The sequence below is a fragment of the Lytechinus pictus genome, chromosome 5, assembly GCF_037042905.1.
Source record: "Lytechinus pictus isolate F3 Inbred chromosome 5, Lp3.0, whole genome shotgun sequence".
In the NCBI taxonomy this organism is placed as follows: domain Eukaryota; kingdom Metazoa; phylum Echinodermata; class Echinoidea; order Temnopleuroida; family Toxopneustidae; genus Lytechinus; species Lytechinus pictus.
In genome coordinates, this window is record NC_087249.1 from 30,982,481 (window position 1) to 31,007,473 (window position 24,993).

General features: G+C 36.7%; 1 protein-coding gene across 1 annotated transcript; it reads right to left on the reverse strand.

The window, feature by feature from the left end:
• Nucleotides 1-23,809, reverse strand: LOC129261554 (small conductance calcium-activated potassium channel protein 2-like). Its single transcript, XM_064100238.1, has 7 exons — nucleotides 23,580-23,809; nucleotides 22,518-22,706; nucleotides 20,111-20,246; nucleotides 17,712-17,822; nucleotides 13,781-13,908; nucleotides 12,107-12,176; nucleotides 1-3,711 (listed from the first exon to the last, which is right to left on the reverse strand). Exons 1-7 carry the CDS (start codon nucleotides 23,765-23,767, stop codon nucleotides 3,247-3,249), a joined length of 1,287 nt encoding a protein of 428 aa, XP_063956308.1. The 5' UTR covers nucleotides 23,768-23,809; the 3' UTR covers nucleotides 1-3,246.
• Between the last annotated feature and the right edge of the window lie 1,184 nt (nucleotides 23,810-24,993).

The following is a 24,993-nucleotide window of genomic DNA, read 5'->3' on the forward strand; positions in this document are numbered from 1 at the left end:
GAGGAACTTTTTTAATAGTGTGAAGAGGATTCCATACTGTTTTCCACACTGTGAATACACTGTGTGTCACAGTGGGTTTTCTTTTCATAATGGAGGTCAGGGTCAATTTTTCGAATCATGTGAGATCTTTGCATAGCAAAATGTGATTTTTTTAATCAATCACCTTAAATCAAGAGGAGTAAGCATGCATGTGGGTTACATAGGCTACTTAAGTCTTCCTGGTAGCTAAATAATACCATAGTCTAGAAGCATACCCTTAATACCTGATATATTGTCTTGTTGTTATTTTTATTTTTTTCTGAGTCGGGCTCATATAGTCTATATTTCTATAAGCCCAAAATTTCATGCCACCCAAGTTGACTGTTATATGAAAGGTAACAGAATGAAACATAATTATATCCACAGCAATTGTACCAGCCTCATAAACCATTCACGTGATGATGCCGTACACAATGAAACAACAGAGTAGCATGTGCAGGTTTTTTTTTTTCAAATGAAATTAAGATTGTTTTTTAGATAAAAATAAGACATTAATACGAAACTATCGACCCCTTTACTATCCTCACCTTTCACAATCATAGCTGGCATATCATGATGTAAAATCATCATTCAATACCAGCCAAAAATGATCAAGGGTGCTTTGATTTATATATATATTATGAATTATATTCTTCGGATCTATTTATGCTTTGTGCGTCATTTTAGAGGCATAATCATTATTTTTTTAAATTTATTTTTGCATTCCTATGAGATTATTCTACTATCTTGTTGATTATTCATATTTTTTTCTTGCATTACATTAATTAGCCGATTATTTAAATCGTGCTCTTCATTCATTGGGGGTACGTTTAAGTTAAATACGCGTAAGGAGTATCAATATAACTGTCGTAAAGGGCGTGCTATTGTGTGTGAGTTAGTGCAGTGCACATGTTGAGGGCTCATTAGCGATAACGTCCTAACAGAGTTTGCAAGAAATTTACCTTTCTGTTCAGATTTTTTTTTCTCACAAAGCGAAATAGAATGACATCGAATGAACTTCGACAGAAAACTAATAAGAAACGGAAAATACTTTTTCTTTAAAACAACCCCCATAACACAAAAAATATTCTTTTTACTTTGACAACATAACCATCATAAAACAATAATTAAAAGTTTTTTTTATAATTATAAACATTGATGGATTGGACGGTTTACCTTGTGTTACTGATTTCGAATAATTGAAAAAATATCATTTTGTACAATATTGAATTACGATGTTGTACCTTTTTTTTCAAATAAAGACAATTGTCTCTTCAAAATTATGACAAATATGATTTAAAACATATAGCAGGTATCTGTTCCAAACATGGTTCAAGTAAGAACAATTTATATATAAAAATATACTTAAATACAGAATGGAAAAGGAAGGATTTTTTTTGGTTTTTAGTAGGGATAACAAGTTCGTCGTAAATTAAACAATTGCTATGAAATTACTTTCACATCAATTTGGGGTTACGCTAAAAATCCATATTAAAAATAAAAGTTGTGAAAGATGTTTGTTGTGAAATTGAATTATCAAAATTTGGTTAATTTGATGCAAGGCTCCGTGAAAATTCACCAATGAAATTCACATTCTGTGTAAAATCTTACCTAACGAGTGTGCATGTTCTTTCTTTAAAATCTTAATATTGGGTCAATGTTACTCAAACTTCTGTCGATACACCAAAACTTTAACAAAATACGAAAAGGTGATCCAGATAAATTAAAAAGTAAAACTCCCCGAAACCCAGTAAAATATAAAAATCTTACCTAATGGACTAAGAAAAAAAAAATGATAGAAAATATCACTGCACTCTAATTCCCTTAGCTGAAAAAAGTATTTGACTTCGATTATAAAGCACATTTATTATAATATATCTCGCTGTTGTTTATAAAGAGATGATAGTAGCAAAATGTGACTATTTTCTAGACATTATATTGAAGCTATGTGTATATAATTATGATGAGTACGAAACACACCTTATAGTTCTATCGACCCGTATATTCCGAGGAAAAGTATAAAGCAGCACTAAATAAGTGAATATTGATAACTTGTAATAACATTTCCCAATACATGTTCACCACTTTGCCATCCGTGACTATGGAACGCTTCACGGGCAATAATGCATAGGAAGTTGAGTGCGGTTACAAACGAGTATATATATCCCTGGCGATCGAATCTATTATTCGATTATAGACCGTTACAATCGATACCAAGGTGGTTATAATTTGAGTGGCTATGATAATCTATATATCAGAGCCCCATACATTTACTAGATTACCTTTTTAACTATAGAAAAGCAGTTTTGATGCAAATTTGATATTTATTCCAAATGTGAGAATGTACCGTCATCAGAATATTAAAAATATTGGAATAAAAAAAAACATCTACATTAATTTTGAGGATAAAAACATGTTTTAAAACAGGTAGTTAACACTTTGCATTTGGAAAGGCTACCTTTATATAGATAAAATTAATTCCTATAATTTCAGTAAGAGAAGGACTTATAGTTAGATCTCCTGAAGAGAATATCGCCCTCTACGTCAGGTACTTATATTCACTGACAGCCCTTTTGCATGGCGGCACTTCTTGCATCGGTTGCGGACATCTTTTTATCCGCCGATATAACAACGAGCTTCTTGTTCTTATAAAGGTGCGGCAACGACTGGCTTCAGCTATTGTCTTTGGAATGCATCATCGTACCTACTAATTGTTCGGATCTTTGCCCTTTTCCTCAAGTAAGTGTTGGTTTCCATCAATCTGTACTGACAAGTATAGAATACTGAAAGTTGGGCTCTCATCGATATCTATGTGTGCCAAAGCATTGATGACAAGAGGGTTAATGGGCCGATCATCTGGCATGGCCACTTGATCCTGGTTTGCCATATTATGCTAAATCATAGAGCGTAATTCAACTGGCGCTAATACTAGTAGTCTATTACTCTGACCACTCCATTATGTCAGGCAACCGCGCGGCTCAATGCGCTCATCAGGGTGCGGCCATTGCGTTGGTGCATGTTTTCTATGTTTGATACATGGATTTCAGAGGTATCTTGTGACCAGGCCATCCGCCATCTTTGGAGCATCTCAGGAAGTCACTTAAGATATGTGGAAGCCAAGCTTCACGACTCTATCTTCCTCGTACTCTCTCCCTCTCACACACACTACACACATACACTCTTTCTCCATACATTTCACGCGCACTCACGAGTTCATGATAACCACTATCAAGGTCCGCGGTTTCCTTCTTTTGATATACTGACATCCGGTATGCTGAATGCCCTGACGGTATCGTCTCGTCGCGGTTCTTCGTTCGACGGGAACTGCATGGGTAACGAATGGAGCGGTCGCAGCCGCATCCCTGCGGAATTACGCGTCGAGTTCATTGCGGCGTGATGGTTATTGGTTGTGAGGTCATTGTCAAGACATTGTAGCTGGTTGAAGCGGTTGTCTTGCATTGTCGGCTGGATGAGGTTGGGCGAAGGGGGCGCTAGATATTGCTGAGAGGAGAGGAGCTGTGTCTGCTGTTGAAGAAGTTGAGCGTTTTGCATGAGAGCTGACATGACCTGAGGCAAACCATCGAGGGAGGTCTGTAGTTGATCTAGTCTTCGCTCAAGACGACTAACCCTGTCCTCCAATTCGGCTTTCCCCGTATGCATATCTGATATCATCTCGAACATGACGTTTTGTGTCTGGAATTAAACATACACGGACACAATAATTATTGGAATGAATAGAAGGCTCATCTAATCAAATGAAAATAATTGGTTACATTGAGATGTTTCGTTTATCATTTGTTACCTGAAATAATTCCTGGGAACATTAACAACAGAGTGGTGACATTTTCATATTGCAATGTTAGTTAAAAGGCGAGATGAGGAAATAGTACTTGCCATGGGTTTGAAAGTAACAATAAAAATCACCGTAAGAAATAATAACCTCTGGAAGATCAAAGTGCTATGGGGGTGAATTTCTTGTTTACGACGAGAACGCTTGTTCTTGAAAAGGTCCCTGAATTATCACCATGAAATAATCCCACACTGCGGTGTTAAAACTGACACCAGTTGGTATTAATGGAGGACCACACCCCGAGGTGTTAAAATTACACCGTAGAGATTAAAAATAACACCAAAGCGTGTAAATGTAACAACCAAAGGTGTTGTAATGACACCTATATGTGTAAAACTAACACCACCAATTCAACACCGGTGTAAAATAACTGGTGTGGTCCTCTATGTACACCGGTTAACACCACCGTTTTTGCTGTGCACACAGTTTCTAAGCTACCAGACTATCCATCCTAAGACAGAAAATACGTACACTCAACAAACATACATGTACATCAGTGACATCGAACTTTATGACACCAATTATAGAAATGCCAACAGGGAAGCGCTCCGCGAGGCGGTTCGACGAACAACAGCAAAAACAACAACCACAAGACTTAACAATTCATGTTACTTCAAACTGTAGCAAGCAGTGTCTTGGTGCCATGCTACAGTACGAAATCGAGCAACAAATCTTGTCTTGCTTTCGAGGGTTACATCGATGTTTTCACAGGGAGTCTGGTTGATGATATTGATATTCGATATCTCGTCGTTATTAAAACATTGCACGAATAATGCAATGTTTCTTCGTTTAGGAACATATGAAGAAATCGAGACGAATGTCGCCGGGACTTTCAAAGATTTCTGGAGAATGTATGTCGGTACCTATGCTAAAACAATCATACAACACGAAACGATACAGTCACAAACAGCCTCATGCATTTACATGCAAAGCCTTATATCAATAAACATAATTCTATTACAAACGTGTGCTCTATGTGCTATAATATTTCTCACATTAAACTTTAAGTACAGCCAGAATGGCAGACAGCGTCAACACAAATAAATGAATAAGTTCTTGATTACGTTTTATATAGAAGTAGAAAGTAAAACAATTGAAAAAAAATAGGAAAGCGCTTCGCGCAAGGCATTTGCAAAAGTAGTTGTAGCACGAAATTATATAGAATGCGCAATGGCTTTCGTGCTGTTTTCATAGAATATCCGGCCGCATTATTGGACATGAATTAGATTAGGTATTGTGTTCATGGTATTTTTTGTGTTAGGATGAGAGCGTAAAACTTTTTAATAAACATCAACCGATGTGCGTATCATTTTTCCCTACCACAAAAGACAAATGAATGATGTGTCACATCAAAATAGGCCTGTTGATGAGTCTAGCATTGTCTATTCAATGACTTTGAATTCTGGCATCTGTGGATCTAGGACAATGTACGTGTATATGCTGTCTTGGAACAATTTATCTAATTTATGAATGTATTTAATTTATGAATGTCTGCAATGCAAGACTGTATTAGTCTTAGTCTAGAAGAAAAAAAATGTCGATAATTACGCATCGAGCAAAAGGCCAGTCATGTCAGCCCAGAAGCTATGTGTTTTAACACCCACGCTTTACGTCAAATAGAAAGGCGCTTAAGTCAATCTTAGACTTTCTCGACAGTCGTCTAAGATATACACACATGGTGACGCTGTGACAGAGGAATGGAGGAAAATGAGAGATCATCCCAATTCCATATTCTGGAATCATAAATACTTTAGTGGAATCGATGAAAACCAAGTTTAGCTTCGCAACAACTTTAGCACCAAACAAATGTTTTCATGAACACGGTTTACTGTTGTATTCGATGGAAATGCCACTAGATCTGTACAAATGCAACCAATTTACTTTAATGCTGATTCAAGAACGTATCTGAAATTAATTCACTTATTTCATCAACAGAGACAAACAACATTATCAAGCATTAATTATCTACGATGTCGGGAAAACACCAACTAAATTAAGGTAGAATAACTCTTTTTAGACTTTACCTGTTTAAATACAACTCTTATAAGACAATAGTTCTGTTGTTTTGCTCTAACTATCATGAATCGATCCACGTTTTCATAGAATTTATTTGACACATTGTATATAATACAAATTCCCCCATTGTAATACATACATTAGTAAGATTAGTACACCTCAATACGCTGTAATCGACGAAATAAGGGCGTGACGTCAGTATCGATGACCTGCTGTTCCGCACGACACGCAAACTACAGAAAAATAGCTTACAGGAAACTGCAGGTATATAAATATATATATATATATATATGAATATAAATATTGAATAATATAAATATATACATATCGATAGGCTTTTGGATATACAATATTGACTTGAACATGTATTACCAAAAGAAATGTTAACATTATACTGTAAATAATCTGTCTTAATATTGGAGTAAGCTGCTAGGTTGAGAGAATTACGGCGGCAAATAAATAATACACTGCAAGAAAATAAATAGGAATAAAATGATAAAAATAAATCAAAGGCAGTTATAGGTGGTTATAATTGTCTTCTCACATCAAGAGAAACTGAAGAAAAAAATTATAGTGAAGGCATGAATGCAAGGCTAACCATGCAATCATACATGCGAGGACTAGTAAAGCCATTTTCTGACTTGGAGTATGGCGAAAACATATGGCTTAAGTGGATTGGATAAAATCTAACAGTTGAATAGCTCGGGTAAAAAAGAATATATATATATATGGTCGTAGAAATAGAAAACAATATGAAAATTGGCAGATTAGGTAGCCGGGTAGACTGGTTATAAAAATTAATAATTCACTTGTCAGGTACAAATATAAGAAGGTAGTCGTTGATTATAGAGATAGCATATTATACGGGGAATAGCAACATGCGGGTTAATAGTAACACCTCTCTCTAATTTGAAGAGTATAATGTTAGGGGATGAGGCGTCAACAGAAGATATGAAAAATGAAATCAACGGATGAATGCGAGCATAAAAAGAATAAATTCTCCATGATGATAATAATAATAATAGCCATCGGAATAGCAGGGAGAGGACGTAGAGGGCGTATTACCTACATGTCTGAAAACCACTGGTGGTTTTGATGCGTACATGGCCATTTCAGCTCTCGATACGCGCACTAGCAACGGCTGTGGTACACAAACAGAGAAGTCAAAAATATTTGCTTGGGGATGAAAAGTAAAAAAGGGAAAATATATTGCCAAATAGTTCACCTCAAGTCATTTTATTTTTAATATTTTCCGGTTTATTCTGAAAAGAAAGGTTAGTTATAAGGGGATAAAATAAATGTGAAATTGTGGAAAAAGGATTTTCTTATTTTCTTTTCATTTTTGGTTCGGTTAGACCACAATGAGCAATCGACGGGTGCAGCGCCAAATTAGTTTGGCACAAAATTGAATTGGCTTTTTTCCGAATATACTGAAATGGCAAGCCCATTGGTCTATTGAAAAAAATCTCCCCCGATACTTCAAGGTTTCGACCACTTGGTGCTTTGCGCAGATTACATTTTGGTATAGAAAATAAGTTTTATATTGTTTTGATAATAATTATGATAAGAAATACCGAAAGCGCATTTTCTCATTTTCTTTGTCAATATATTAATTGTGTTTTCTCGTGTGTTTCTTAAGGCACCATGCGCCCATACGAGAGCTCGAAGTGGCCATCTATACATCATGTCATACATAGTGGTTACAGCCTATACAATTTCTTATTGGGAGGTAAGTGGAGGGGGCTCTAAGGTTTCGATCGGGAATAATGAATTCTTAGGAGGATCTAGATCTATGCGTGATCTACGTGATGTTACAGAAAAAAGTCCATAAAGTTTTCACAGGTCACGTAATTAGTGATTTAACTAAATGAGTTCATGGGGTGACGGTTAGTTCTGTTCTTACTTCATTATTTTTTAAAAATAAATATTTACTTAAGTATATACATTAGAAGTGAGAAGTACAATGAAAGAAATGAATAGCACTGCTTTGCATAATAATGAATAATACAAGCGTGATAAAACAATATATAATCGATATAATCTAGAAAGGGTTTAAAGGTATCACGTCATCGTGAAAATTTCAAACAACTTCGAACACACGAACGGCTACCGAAGTAGCTGAAACGCTCAATGTAATTTGATCACGTCGTGTTCGGAAGTTCGAAACTAGCCTTGTCTGAAAGTTTCACGATGACGATTTATTGTGAACTGCAGTGTCCTGTTGAGTCGTACATGCCCTGTATGACGTTTCTCATATCATGTTTGCCGATACTTAAAGGGGAATATTACCGTGATTTTTTTTTGCAAAAATACCCGAAAAATGATAACCAAATATTGGTGAAGGTTTAAAGAAAATCCATTAAAGATGAAGAAAGTTATCAAATTTGATTTGTTTTATTTGTGACGTCATACCAGCTGCCCAGAGGTTGTGTAACATAAAAAAAATGCATAAATTGCATTTTTCAAATGGTGCATGATTATTAAACATTTTTTCTTTCTCAGGAACGGGTGTGAAATAATTTGTCTGTTGATATATATTTTTTTTCCATACATGGGAAGCTGGTGCATGTAAATAAAAAATTAAATTCTTATACTGCCTACCCTGCAGTATAAAATGAATAAAACAAAATAAATAAATAAATAAATAACTTAGATAATAATCTTTGATGAATTTTCTTCAAACTTTTACCAATATTTTTTGAAATCATTTTCCCGCTATTTTTATAAGACACTTTTTTTCCAGGGTGAACTTCCCCTTTAAGAAAATGGAACAATTACACATCTCTTCTTGTCAAGAACTGGCATACACCTCGACTGTGATTTGGAGAAAACATGCATGCAAACCAATGTCTATTCTTCTCTTTTCATGCTCTGTCCGTTTGACGTAGAAAACAGTCATTATCCCATGTTCTTGAGGTCTTCACCCGTCTGCATCAAAGTCCATACTTCCTGAAGAAAAACCTTGCTGATCAGATCCATCGTTGAAGGCGCTTTGCATTCCGAGTTGACACAAAGCAGCCATTTCTGACTTCGTGTAAGTTTAAGTAACATTGTTTTTTTTTATACAATATGTTTAATAAATAATTGCTTTATCCCTGTCCACTCTAATTAACTGCAAATTGCTTGAATTGTTTAAAAAAGAAATGTTTAGAAATATACATGTTTTGTCTTTCAATAACATTGTTATATAAAATTGTGACAGTATAGTCATTACATAACTACAGTTATCATGGTAATCTACCTTTTTCAGTTTAGGATGTGCATTACATCGTTTCTTTTCTAACGATCACCATGGTGTGTCATCACCAAAAAGGTAATTAATTATTTATATTTTATTGTTAGGATGTATATCATATAGTAGCTTAACGATAATACAGGCTATTCCATTCTGATTCCAACATGCCAATATATTGAACGTGTTAAACGATGATTATATTTGGATGTTATAGAGTATCCTAATATAAGATAGATTGCACCTCGGTACACGCTCGTATGCACTGCAAAATGAATAATAGGCACTAGTAAGCATAGAATAAGAATTCTAGCAACAGATGATATGTATGAGCAGTGATGGAGACTGTATATAATATGCAATGTTACGCCATATCAGAATTGAGTCTGCATTTTAGAGGTAATTCAATACACAGAGTGTACGCAAAGCGGCAGAGATGCTTTTTTTCAGGCCCCGGGCCATGCGCTTGCAAAAGGTCACGGCGTCAAGAGAGGGGAGTGCAACACCTAGCTTCGGTGTCTACAGGGAACAAGAGTCGGGGCTTGATGTGGAATTTCTTGCGTGGTATTACCGTATAGGAAATATGCAGGAATTCAGTAAGAATTATCATTAGAATCATTATTATTATAAGCACGCTCTTCGCTTCTCTGTAGGGCAATGCATGGCGTGCTGGCATGGCGGTTGTTTGGTTTAGACATTAAGTTTAGCTTTGCCTTGACCTATAAAGTGGTAAATGATAAGAAGATGTCCGACCTTCCAGCACGTTAATTATCATTCTTCATCACACAAACTATTCATTCGTGATATATCACAACTATCTAATTGAAAATTGGAAAAAAGGATGAAAGAATCCTCCCGCCGATCACCTAGATATAATCACCACGCATCCGAATACAAGAGATCAACAGTCTACTTCCCTTTTGGTTGAAGGTGTGTGTGTGTTTGTGTGGGGTAGCTTCTTGATATCATAAAATCCTTCACTTTTTCATTTATTCTTTTCCCGCCTCTGTTGCGATTATACCATATCATACATGAAAACTATCACAACCAACATATATATTCTCCAAATAATCAATCATTCAAAATAAGTTCACTGCAGATCACTATTGCCGGTGCACTATGAAATGTAAACTTGTTTGACGGAACATATTGTCATGTCATTTATGAGATTTTTTTTATTTTTTATTTTTTTATTATTTTATTATTATTATTTTTTTCTTTCTTGGGGGGGGGGGGAGCGGGTTATAATAGTGAAAACAAAACAAATCATATGTTTTGAAGGTATCATCGATTCACTGACGGAATTTTCGCTTCTGTTAAATAGCAATGCGCCAAAACATGGAACACATTATTATTTGTCATAACAAGTTTTAAGTTTTGAAATATATTTGCTCTGGTACGAAAATCCTTTACTAAATCTCATTTCTAAGCCTATATATCGGAATTCCGTGTTCATTCAGCGTACAACAGAATTGAAATCTCGTTATATTGGGTCTTTAATCAAAAGTTGACATGTCACTGGACGAGCGTGGTATTTAACTAGCTCAACCCGACTGACTCGGCAGGGGCCTGACTGAAATGACTTTATCGCAGTTGGAAAGGTATACCCATGCATATACCATTTAAACTTCAATAGGTTTTTCATCAGAACGCATAATATGGGTGCTTTTAGGGCATACCACCTGCACAAATTCAGATTTTATGGTGAATATGATTTCACTTTAATACAAACAGTGTCATTCTCTGACTACTCTAGAGAGAGGAAGAGATGGGGGCAGTGAGTGAAAGAGAGAGGGGGGAAGTAATCAATTGCAACAGCGTATGCCAATCAACCGTGCAGCGCATTAAAATCCGCAGAGCAAAAAAAAAAAGAAATGATACTAATGATAATGATAACCAATGATTAAAATTTAAGAATAAAGAAAGGAGAAAGATTTTGGTCAGCAATGTGGAGAGACAAAGATATAGAGAACGAGAGAAAGGGTGCAAACATATTCAGTGTGCATACCAGTGATCTTCGTGCATCTTATACTACGTTTATCTTTTTTATGGTCGTGTGTTGAGCGCATTGGCAAGACGCCTTTTCGAGGTCGAGTCAAGACATCACAAAATGAATGAAAAACATACGGATGGAAACAGGTGACCACGTGACCGACAGATACACGAGCTTAGTTTGTGAAGGTGTAGGCAATAAGATGATGCTCTTTCCAAGTCAGGGGGATGTCCGCTTTTGATGGTCAGCCTAATATCTTGGTCACATTTGCTCTACGGCGGCCGTACGGCGAGTCAAAAACAGCCGTTTTGTTAATTTTAATTCAAACCACCTATATGCAGCTGGTACAAAAATTTTAAAACGGCTGTTTTCAACTGGCCGTACGGCCGCCGTAGAGCAAATGTGACCAAGGTATAAATGACGGCACAGAAACTGTTGCCTGTTGCGAGGCCACTTGTGTTCCTGATATCTGTGCCGTAATTTTGATGACACCATTAAGCCATCAAAAGCAGTCCCCTAACTGGATACAGACAAATATGGCAGATGGAACTACGACCAAAGACGTCCAAGAAAATGAAGACCGAGTGGATTCACATAGTCATTCAGTGAATCTTTACATTCTTGGGATACAGCCATCAGGTGTTGTTTGGGACAAACTGATTTTTCAAAGGCCATTCATGGACAATGTTCACATTATCACGCGTTCAACACATAAAGACCCTCATTCCTTTCAACACAATATATACAGTCCATTTTTCATACAAGACTAAACTATACAACGTTAGAATTACATACTGACCAAGTTATTGCGTTACGCATTCTTAATCTATGTTCATGACCTCAGGGCATTAAGAGTTCCAGAGGGCAGTGGGAACTAGACTACAGGATCCACTTGATGATCAAATTATTGAAATGAAAACTTTGGTGGAATACAGATGGAGAAGAACAGATAAATGCAAGACGATGATACAATGATCACTTTTACACACAGTCTTACCTTCGCCATATCAACGACAGTGCTTGCTTCGTCAGCTAACTTTCGCTGATCCATTTTTGTTTTTCTTAATCTGCAGAGGGAGAGTGTGTAGATTGTAAAGAGAGGAATATTTGCACAAGAAACTGGTTAGTCCGGTGTTGTCTGTGATGTAAATCCTCATAACGTCATTAAAATCATAAAATACCTTAACCCTGTCATCAACGGAACACGCCGCGGGGCTGGTTTGGACTCGAGGAATGGAGCAAAAAATGGAAGGCTAATTTTGGACTAAGTGGGAACACTGGATTCGTGTGAGTAATTAAGCTTTCACAAGAGGAACTTATGGATGTGAAAAGAGCAGGAGGGCTTAGTTGCAAAAGTTCACTGAATTCATTCATTTTTCAAGCATGATACGGCCAGCACATTTCGATTTGAAAAATGCAAAAAAGAATATAAAAAAATAACCATCGGATGCATAACTCATCATACTATTCTTTACCCTTTCCATTTTTCAAAGCTACCACTACTTCACTTGAGGCGAACGAGGCATATCATCAGTTTCTGACGTCCTATGCTCTTCGAATTTCGCGCGCTAGATGAGAAAACTAGTTAAGATTGAACTTTTTGCTCAGAAGGCCATCGGAGTGGCCAGATCATATTTCCCATTAATTCTACATGAGGGTAACATCAAGTCTACAAAGATTTTTTTTTTTTTTTTTTTTTTTTTTTGGGGGGGGAGGTAGGGATAGTGGGAAAAACGTAACTTGTATCCAGTGGTGCCACTAGTTTTTGTTTTAAGGTGGGTGTGGGGAGTAGAGGGCCACTCTCCATTTTTTATTTATTTTTAAAAATTCTTGGCGGGCTACTGGGGGTGGGGTGGAGTAATACTGAATACTAACCACCCCTGTTGCCGCCAATGCCTGTATCCTTTTACGTCATGTTTTGCCTTGGTACCAAGCGGCATTTTTTTAAATGAACCTTTTCCTCTCACATATGACAGACGAAGTCTTACGCAAGAGGAGACAATTTTCAGCTGTTTTCGCACAATCTATAATTGCAAAAAATATCAAATTGCATGTCAAAAGCTCAATGCAAGCTTTCGTTTAAACATTGCACCGGCTAGGAAAACGAAAACGATCATAAAACTAAATTAAATCAAATCAAACTGAATTAAATTAGATTAAAACGAAAGATAGATGGGACAGACAATGGACGCAAGTACCGAAAGTGCATTGCCTCCGTCAACCATAATAATAATAAACTGTTCTTGTATAGCGCATATCACATTATGAATATAACGTCTCTATGCGCTTCCAAAGGACTTGGATATTATTACACTGGCATAAGATTGGCGGTCGTAATTACTTACAGCGTACACGTATTTCAAGGAATTAATTCCTACCGGTTACCCATTTACCTCACCTGGGTTGTGTTCAGCACATTGTGGATGAATTCCTTGCTGAAGGAAACTAAGCCATGGCTATGGCTGGGATTTGTACCCACGACCCTCTGTTTCAAAGTCCGGAGACTAATCCACTGGGCCACAACGCTCCGCCCTACCATTATGGTGGGCGGAGGCATAACTATATTATCTGCGTTAACAAGTTACTGTAACCCTCCCTACGAGAAAAAGGGGAAAGGAAGGAACATAAGTGAAAGCAAGGCAGCGTTGGAAATAAACAAACCTATACTTACTTATGAATCGCATTTAAAAATTTTCTTTGGTGTTTTCTAATTCTTCTTGTGCTTGAGTGTTTGACTAGTTTGGTGTATTTGTAGATCAACCAGGTTTCTCTCAATACATTTGCAGCTGCATTCTTTAACTGTGGATGAGAAAAACACCAAAGTAAAACATTATATTTGAGAAAACTTCAATGAACTGGTAGAATGTGATTTGATTCATTTGATATAGGCACACCTGGTGGTAGATGTCTGCGCGTATTTGGGCATTGGCATCCGTTATGTTTTGGTCACTTTGGGCCTTCGAGTACCCGAGGAGACCACAGGACGATCGCACGATTTCTGTACGATATGCATAGCCTTTGGAAAAATCTCCCCCTACGTAAAAAAAGTGCATTAAGATACACATTATCATACAAGATAAATTTGCCGTATATGGACACTTTATAGAAAATATAAAAGAATTACGTGAAAAAAAAGGTATTAAAAAAAACCGAAATAGAGAAAGAAAGAAGAAAAAAAAAACACCCCAAACCTTCCTGCAAGCTGAACACACCCACTATTATTTCCTTATTCGCCATGTCTGTCAACTTACCGAACGCGTTTATTTCATATCAATTAGATTTGTATTGATACAATGCATTCCACAAGGGATTTGTTAAATTTATTTCATTGCGGGATGAATTATACAATCTTGTTTCCCCTTTAATAACCAGCACCATCATATACTTTTCAAAGGTATGGCATAACACATCTCGTGTCTATTGTCAGTGAGTACGTATTACATTAGCCTTGGCCATAGTAGAATCATATATATCATGTTACCCATAACACAATGTGATTGATCCAACTATTAAAGGGAAGAAACGGAGGACGTATGCATATCTTTTAAACACTAAGTAGTAATAACAAGGGTAGAACTTACTTCACCAACCCCCTTTTAGATCTTATCCAAGTTTAATGTGATTTTGGCATGAAACCCGAATCGTCAACTTCTCAAAACAAACGGAGTTAACGTCGTTATTGGTGTTGGTTTTCATTCTTGCTGGATTTACTTTACACCACTTTTCAACAACTAAAATTGAGAAAAAAAAATAGCTGAAAATCTAAATGAGGATAGATCATTGCAACGATTGCAGACTTTTTTTGTGCACATTTTCCCCTATTTTCATGCAAAAATCTCTACACACTTTCAACGAGAGAAGTTAGTAACGTAACTACCGAGCAATCATCAATATTATACATGGATATAGGCCGTTGAGATAAACAGCAAATCATTTCTATTTTTACGCATGTGGTTTTAAGCGACTAATTTAGCAAACATAAAAAGATTCAGTAGTTAACAGTTGTCAGAATGCAGTATACGTCAAAAGACGGCTGTGGTTTTGAGCCAAAGTCTTGCGTAGTATTTTTATCAAAATGATTATCTCTTAAGCCATTTCCTCCTTCTCTCATCGGAGATGTTCCCATGGCAACGAAGTAAATCCACGTTTATGTATAGAAAACCATGAATTTCAGTTGAGAACTGTGACGTCATAGGCAGCTGATGAAAACTAACGATCTGTATTAAAACGAAACCAATCATCTTCAAAGAGATCCAAAACAGACAGAGAGAAAACTAATGCTTAGAAGTTTATGCCGGTACTTATTGTGGTATGGTGGAAAAATCCTAGTAAAAAAATACCACAAAATGGAATCATACTTTCGACTTTTTCCCTCAACTTTGTTGTAACATCGTGTGAGAAGAAATATACAAGACATATTAACATATGAGGGAGGGCAAGGACGTAAAGGGATGTGTGTGGCGGTTGAATTGTGCGTTTATACGTATATTATGTGGGTGTGTACATTTTTAAAGTACATTTTGTGCGTGCATGTGTGAATGTGCATGGAGTAGGTCCATGGAATGTGCAGGCGCGTATCGGCTGGTGGATGTGCGAAGTTGTGTCGGGGTGTTTGCACCCGTGTTTTTCATGTGCGTGGTTTTGTGTATGGGAAGAGTGGTGTTTGTGGGGTTTTATACAGGAGTATGTGTTGAGGAACAATGGTGTATGTTTGCGGTGCGTTTGTGAGGACCCTTATGATTTATGTGCAAGAAAAGAGCAAAGTCGACAAAATAGAATCTCATCTCGCAAAAAACATGTATTTAGAGGGAGTGATAGACATACACAGTGGGGGGGGGGGGGGGGGCGATGAGAAGGGTGTGTGTGGGTGTGCGAGGGTGTGTTTGTCTGTGCAAGACTAGAGGGAGAGAGCAAGGGAGAGATGCAGAATGAGAGTGAGAAACGGAGTTGTATTAAAGAGAGAGGGAGAGGGGGCATTGTGCACTGATTGCGTGTGTTTTTCATGTTGAACGCGTGGAAGATGGGTTCGTTGGCATTCTTGATTATGTTGAAAGGGGAGAAAGGAAACTGAAAAAGGAAGGGCAGATAAATAGATATGGAGAGTTGTTGATAGGCATGTATCATGTTTGATTGAAGCTTTCCTTATTGCCAATTTTCTTGTAAACGAAGTATTTACCAATCCAATACGCGACAGGACAGGCTTCACTCCAAATAATACGTTACTGCTGTACTGGCATTGAGCAAACAATGTACGCCAACATGGCCAATGTAGTACAGAGAGGTGAACCAACATCACCATATATTGAATTAAGCAGGGCAATTTATTGTACTTTCAATATGATGAATACAGTACTTGAATCAGACCACTTGTGTGTATTTCTTTCTTTTTTTCAAAATTATTTTTAATGTATATTATCGGAATTTTTTAAACCAACATCCACATTAGTTAACATCATAATCTACCAGCTGATAATTTACACAAAATGGAATAAAAAAAAATCGATGGACATTGTTTTGAACAAACGGTTGTTTAAATATCGTTTGAACAAGGTAATGTATGAATATTATTTCATCATCCGGGATTTCTAAAATAGTGATGTTCATGCTTACTATGTTATTCTAATCTCTGCCCCTTTTGCTTGACTCATACTTAGTAAAACTACTTGAGATATATTGGCCCACTTTCTCTAACTTATTATTTTCTTTCTTATGCTTATAGCTCTGCCAGAGACGAAATCAAAATGACATATTCGGTTGGTTTATTCAAATGCCTTTGCATCTCTTGTTAGGGGAGGAGGGAGATATTATGCATACTTAGCCAAAACATACATCGCCCATTTCTTTAGTAAAATTGTGTTATGTTTTCTTTCGAATGTAGATCACACTATAGAGAAAGCTAAAAGTAGTGCCGCGAGACTACTTGGAAGCGGGACGATAAGTGTCTCCGGAGACAGAAATATGTTGAAATTCATATCGTATTAGTAATATCATGGACCTATTTATACCAATCCAACAAGTTTAGGAATGATCGAGTAATACTGTGACGTATAATGCTTCAGAGCGACTGTTCCTTTATGATATGACATTACCGGTGGCTAGCCTTCAAGCCGTAATAAAGTATTTGGAGCGGGAATAGGGACATTTTTGTTTTGTGGATTCATGTGCTAGCATTAAAATTTACATTCCACTTCGCCAGCCAAACCAATAATACTTTCCTTCCATTAATTCGATGTAATCCCCAATATCTTAGAAATCCCAATGCTAATTGCAATTATACTCATCGGATCATTTCTCGTGTTTTTACGTTGTTCTGATTCTAACTTTAATCCCATGAAGTCTTTATCATTTCCCGAATGAAATGCAGACGGTGGTCTACGCTTAAGTTTGATCATTGTATTTGATATTGATTTTAGACATGGCATGTGCATTAAATATGCAACGTAATGATGAAGTTAACATTTGGACATTCACATTCTTAACCAAAATATCATTGCAGCTTTTGGAGATAATTGAAATAATGAAAACAACATGAAAATTGATGAACTCGTCATCTAATATGTCTTTTTTTTTCATTTATCTCTTGGTGTGCCTTGTATACTTACTCGTTTAGTAAGTTGATTATCCATCATGAAATTATGGACGTGTTTTTCTGCTCTGCTCAGCTCTAACTTTGTCGCCAAGACTGCTACAACAAGAGCCGTGCAACCCGCTCCCTAAAATAATAGAATAAGAAGAAGAGCATTAAATCACTATTCACTTAGAATAATGTTTTGGTTATTAAGTGTCATAGTTCAGGTAATATCAAAGCATGACGAATGTTACTAAATAAATCACTAAAGACATTGACATGCACGAAGGTAAATTAGAGGCTAAAAGAAAGTGATATTGAAAAAATACAGGAAGAGAAAGGGGGAAGAGAGGGGAGGAGAATTAAATAAAGGGAGAGAAGAGAAAGAGAACATAGAAGAATGGAGGTGAGAGAAAGAGAGCGAGAGACGACAAGACATTGTCAAACATAAAAAAGGATGGAAGTGAAAGACAGAGGAGAGAGAGAGAGAGGGGGGGGGGGAGAGGGGTGGGGGAACGAAATATGGAGTGAGGGAGGATAAGCGACTACTCCTTCTCTACAGTAAACATCTAATTCGAACAACCTGTTAATGCTATAACTAGGTAATTGATCATTCAAATTTCACACCATCCATCTCGAGGACAGCTTGGAAAATGACGGGGGAAACGAACCAATAGCAACACCCTGTCCGATCACTCAACGAACACGATAGCTTTTCTTTCTACGATCTTGACATCAAATTAGCTGCTTTCGTCGGTTTTACTATACGGTAAGACTACATCTGATTCTATTTGAATTTTGTGAGCTGTTAAATGTAGATGATTTTTATTTTGTTATTCTTGCGATTGTGAACGAGGTAGCCTAACAAGAAAACAACAACTTACAGGCGAAAAAAAGAACATATCCCCAAAACAGCTAAAAACTATTTTAGAAAAATATCAGGCCGTTCATATATATATATCAACAAAACGTTGGATCAAAGCAAATCACACGTTAATCGAATTTGCTTTTTCCTTAACTAGCGTTTCGTAGATTGATATTAAACTTATTACAGGTTGGTTTTACCGTTCTTGGGAGTACATCCAGTATGGGAATGGTTTTCTCTTTGTATCATTGAACCTTAAACTGATAAACTTCTCATAACTATCTATTTTAGTGAAAAGGAAACGTGTCTCGTAAACTATTTTTTCAGACCCCTTACATACATTTTACATACAATGGTCCTAGGCTGGTCAGCTTAAAACTTTACCTCAAAACCGAAACAAAATGTTAATGGATTTATTCATATTCATTTGTCACCTAAATCCTTATAATCCAAGCCATCTAGAAACAGCACAGCGGATGGGGAAAATGTCGAGTCACCCATACATTCCGATAGTCCGATTCAAAGAACTACAGTTGTGTGTTGCACAAGAATAATTATTTCAAGAAAAGCAAATATAATCAATCAGACTCTGCCCAAACATTGATTTTTGTAATTTTTATCAATTTTCTTCCGAGTGACCTTCTCATCCCGGTGAGTAATTACGAGATGACTACCAGGGATTGGATGAAGGACATAGATAGATGGATATAGAGAGGGGGGGGGGGGGAGCTGCAATCATTAAAATCATAGAATATATAATATCGTAGTGACAAGTTAATAATGAGAGACGGGGTTATAAACTCCCAATACATGTTCATACGAGGCTGTGTCAATTGCTAAGGTGGAAACCTCAAGCCCTTTCTCCCGTTATTACTAATTTGTTAATAGTTGTTTAAATTTTTTGCTTGGGGACGCATAAAGGATTCAAGAACGCAGCAAATGTATTGACAATACCCGTCAAATGACAATGAGCAGCTGGGAGGTCTGTGTCGAAAAGTGGTGAACGGGAACAGCAAGTTTCGTCCTAGGTCCTGGAGCCGATGTCGTTAGTCCAGGATGAAGCTACTCTTTTGATTCACCGATTGTTTACAAATACTAACTGGGTGTTCATTATCATAAGGGCATTAGACCATATAATTTCTACGTTCTTCAATCTGCCGTGAGTCGTAGAGCAAAACTCCCTAATTCAATTATTACAAAGAACGGCAAAATGGCCGAGAGACTGCAATTCACACTCTCTTTGAACCGATATTAATACGCCTTTACATGGTACATGGGCGGGGTAGAGGTGATTTCTAATTTGATCTATAATCTTATTACCGGGTTTAATGCTCATTTTGATACTTACGGCATCACTAGAATCTTGTTAATTCAATAATGCTTCTTCATCAGTTGATTAAAAATATATTATGGAGTTATGGGTCTGCCTATTGACAGTTATATATTTATTTTGTGATTACAATTCCTTTAAATAAGGTGTACACTAACATCTTTTGTAACGGTGCACTCCCAACGGTGACAGATATACCCGGGCAGAAACTTGACATGAATCTGCTAGTGGGACTTACCATTATACCAGTGATGACGGCCACCCCTCTCCCGCAGTATGTATTGGGTACCATATCACCGTAGCCTATGGATAGGAATGTAATGGATACGATCCACATGGCATTGAGGATCTCACTGTTGTCTTTATCATGGTATCTGCGAAGAAAACAAAAATATAAATAATCATTTGTCACTATCTATAGATCGAGAGACTTCACTAAATATGCAAGTAGAAAAAAAACACCATAAAAAATAAACAACAACGAATCATAATTTTTTCTTAATTACATGTTATTTCCTTAACTGTGAAGAATAGGCTTAATATGCCCTGCTATGAGCATCTTTTTATGAGTAATAGAGAGAGCTGATCGATATATATTTTTTCTTTTTTTTTGTGTTCTCATTTCCTTTATTTTCCTTCCATAACGTGATTTTTTCTATTTGTTTTTTCCTGTTTCCTGGAGCATATTCCAGTCTGCTGATAATCTTCTATTTTTCAAGATATCTATTTCCGTGAGTATCCCACTCATAATATGAGATGTAATGATTATCTATTAGATTATCCACTTTATCACTTACAAATAACATGTTGCACAAAGAGTTTCACTCTAAAAAAATCACCAACAATTTGATTTTCAACTGATTAGAATCGTGCATGTATTGTAGGGGTTTGCTATTAATCTTTTTTTTCAGTTGCGTTTGATAATAACTTCTTTTTTAGCGTCAGACACAAGAATAGCACTTGCATTCTGAACACATTGCACCTAATTTTTGTATCTGAAGGGGAAGGGCGAAAGAGACTTTTCTCCACTGCACCGCACCGCGCGTTTTTATCGTCTGCAAAAGCAAGTTATGTTGTTCAACATGCATTCTTATCTTGCTCCTTGCATCAAAATAATCACAAGTTCCCCAATGTTCTCTGTTATAGATTTGTATGTCAGAAACCAATGAAAGCGCGGATTTGATACAGTCACGCGCCTGCACCTGTCTATACTCATCGATATTGAACCATGATGGCGAGACAAAGCACTCCATGTCTTCATTTTATCCTTACAGAACAGCAGAGGCGAGACAAAATGCAAGAAAAGAAAAAGAAAAGGACGAGAGATAAAATCGATGAAACTCGCTACACGTCGTCCAGAGCATCCAACGATCATCCTTTTCCGCCATCGCCATGCGAGATATAGGCGCGATAATAATGCGCCGAAATCTACCACGCTACATGCTATCAGAGGTAGATATTAAGCTACCGTATTTAATACACACACATAAACACATGTTATGTAAGAGTATGCAGGCAGAAAGATGAAGTGGTGAATGCGGTATGGAAGACTTCGTGTGTCTCTTTATTTTCCCCTTAGACCACAATGTAAAACAATTTACTATTAAATCAAAATAATTATAGCGGTGTTAAATCGAAGATAAAAAGTCTACATAGTATTCAATAGAAATGTGGGATAGACCTAACATGCCTGGCGGGTGTTTCATAAAGTTGTTCGTAAGTTAAGAGCGACTTTAAGAACGACTGGTGATCCTTTCTTGTAGTAAATGGTACACACCATTGCATGATTGGCGATGATTTAGCGCGCAAGAAAGGATCACCAGTCGTTCTTAAAGTCGCTCTTAACTTACGAACAGCTTTATGAAACGGCCCCCAGTTTCATCAAGACAGTGATCACTTCTTATGCTCCTGCCACACTTGCGAAACAGACTCGAGACCGACAAAAGCCATCATGCTTTTTTTTACAATGGCATACTATCGGTTGGTACGGGTTTCGTTGGTGTGACTGTAACAAAGCCTTTGACCCCGCTCCATCAAAGTAGCTGCTGAGCATAGCCTCACTGGTAAATAACGGTATGAAAATATCCAGGGGAAAAAACTGGCCTGAAAAAGGGCGGGCAATTCGAGATAAATTATATTTGTATTGATCTATACCTACAAGGCACGAGAGGATTCACAATGATTGGGGGAGAGGAGGGGGGGGGGGGGGGGGGGTGGGGTGACGGTATGGGGAGGGATGGAAGTATGCCATTTTCAACCAGACAAATATAAATATATCATGACTTTCTATCGTCAAATTGCTGTCATATCGCATCATGAATTATAAGTCACTTAACACCTACTTAATATAATTTTTTTTAATTTTTTAACATACTGTGTTATGTAATGGTTAGTAAAAGGGAGGATACACGGAGCGAAAAGGACGATTAAAGTATTATTGTTTTTTTTTGTTTGATTTTCATTCCGATTTCGATTTTTTACTTTAATTTCGAAATTTTCAAATTATTTATTAATTTATTTATCTATTTATTCATTATTTATTTGTATATATAAAATCACTTATTTATTCAATTACTTTCATTATTTGTTTCGATTTTTTAATATTTTTTTCGGGGGGGGGAGGGGGTGGGTAGGGGCGTGTTTACCTTTCACACACGTGCATGATCCAGCTGGCGAGGATCCAAAGAGTGATAGTTACTACAAGGAGAACTGTACCGGGACATATCGTCATCAGTGTTTTCATGACGAATCGAGTGTTGAAGTTAATTCGGTTGAGGGCGCCAATAGAACGCGATGAGGCGTCGGTGAATAACTTACTGTGTAATAACATAACTCTGTCGGAAGAGAAAAAAAATGGAAGGTATTGGGTATGTAAGAGTTATGTAACAAAATGGTATATGATATTGATTAATCAAAATAAAAAAAACATATAATTCGACCATACTCGTATAATAATCATATTGGTTTTGAAGTGACAATTAGGTAAATTCTTCATCGTATGAAAGGTTGTGCTTTATAAATAGAGAGTTCCCTGATTTGGCAGTTTGAAAGTAAAAGACGGCACTTACAAAATAATGCATGTTTGAGAAATAGACAAATAGTAAATCAATTAATGTATGCTATAATCGTTTTGTAAAGCGCTTAGAAACACTATGTATTAAGCGCTATATAAATGCAATGTATTGTTATTATTTAGAATGTAAAAAAAACCCAAAGTAACAACGAGACGCGGGTATCATAATTATTTTCATCAAAAATATCATTATGCATCAGTAGTGTTGGAGTGTTAGACACGGGGCGATCTTTTAATTATTTTATCATTATCATCATTTAATCATACACATACTGTAGCTAAAAAGCTGAAATGTATTGTGTATTTACATGCAGAGGTATAACATTTTCACAATAACATGCAACATAAAACAATGTAATAATGATAAAACTAATGGTACATTAAGAAAAATCACGTATACACAATGAAATTATAGTGAAAATATGCAGTTCACGAGTTATTAAGGAGATTGATAAAATAAGGTATTGAATTGTGTTTAAATCGGGTAGTCCTGCATATTGTATTGCATATACTTTTGTTCACTGCGTAAGGTCATGCCAACAGCTATTACAGGAGTCGGACGAAGACATTTTAATTCTGGTCATTGTCTTAAATGGACTTCTAAAGAACCATGGATAGATGATTTGAAAGTTACCTGCAAATTAGATAGAGGCGTAAAAACATGGGTATGGATAGGAAAATATCGACGTCGGCCTCGGCCTCGCGTTCTTCGTGAGTGAAGGCCCATTGTGTAACCCAAGTAAAGGTATAATGACCAGGAATAGGGTGAACTGCGCAGATGACCAGCTCCGCTGTGATTAGGGCGACCCGCGACCACGTCATTGCTATCCGCCATTCGTCTGCACAGTTATCTACCAGAAAAAGCTGTATGTGAGAAAATGAGAGAAAAGAAAAATAGAAAACAGATAATAAAATGGATGAATGAATTTGATTTGATCATTGTAAAACATCAAACCCGAAGTGCGAACCATGAACCCGCTAGCTACATGTAAATAATATTAATAATAATAAAAAAGCAGTTACCCTTTATAGTTTATGTGAAATTTCCTCGAACAGACATTATATTGTATTTGATTTATGGGAAATAATGGAACTTCATACGAACATGGTAATGTAGTTGCACAAATCATTAAAACATATTTATTTTCAAAAGTGTAAATATCTTTCTTTTAAAGGACATTTATCATTTTTATTATCCCGAACATAATGAAATCTATAATTGGCAAAGCTTGTATAGCTTTACATTATTTCATGTAGAACTATTTAGGGAACCGAGTGTGTGATTTATGACATACACATTACATTGTCGTGCTTCAGTAATAACCATTAAAATATTTTTAGTATTGCAACTCAGAAAGCAGCGGACGATAATTGCTGCCAGGAAATGGAATTCAATTCCATTTGTAATATTGTTAGTGTACGGAAAATCAAGGTATTGTAAAGTTATACGCCGTCAAAGATTCAACGCTGCTGTGTTAAGTTTCACAGTATTGCGAACTAATTACCACGTTCCCTCCGCCGTGACGACTGCCAATTACCAGCTGAGGTCTAACTATTATGCAAACCTGTTACATCACTGACAATAATAAATCTATATTTAGGTATCAATTTGAGAAACGTGAGAACTTCTTTCTTATTCATGTGTTACGATAGCCTATTCTGTCTATCTGCCCCCCCTCTCTCTCTCTCTCTCTTACCACATTCCTCCCTGTCCATGGACCGCCTTTCTCCCTCTCTGCTTGTGTCTGTCCTTGTCTTTCTCTCTCTCATATTCGCTGAGATAATGCAGTGATTATAGGAGCTGATATTTATGTCGAGAGGGCATGTCTAGATGAACGTCATTATAGGTTGTCCGCGAATTATTACCGTCATAATTATCATTCTCACGGGGGACATATCGCCTGCCGCCTATCCAGCTCAAAATCTTTCCATTTTGACATTATGTATCCTACGCCTCGGGTATAACTTCAACGCTGGAGCGGGAAACCAAGTACTGGCGTAGCCATAGCTAGGGGAGCGCATGAAGCAAGATGTCCCTCTTAAGAAAA

Excerpts from the sequence above, each read along its gene's own strand:
- LOC129261554 (XM_064100238.1), bottom strand. The coding sequence starts at position 23,767 with ATGACGTGGTCGCGGGTCGCCCTAATCACAGCGGAGCTGGTCATCTGC. Across the intron at positions 20,247-22,517 it reads ATCATGCACGTGTGTGAAAG|ATACCATGATAAAGACAACA; the intron begins GTAAACACGCCC and ends TTTTCTTCGCAG. Across the intron at positions 17,823-20,110 it reads CCGTCATCACTGGTATAATG|GGAGCGGGTTGCACGGCTCT; the intron begins GTAAGTCCCACT and ends CTATTATTTTAG.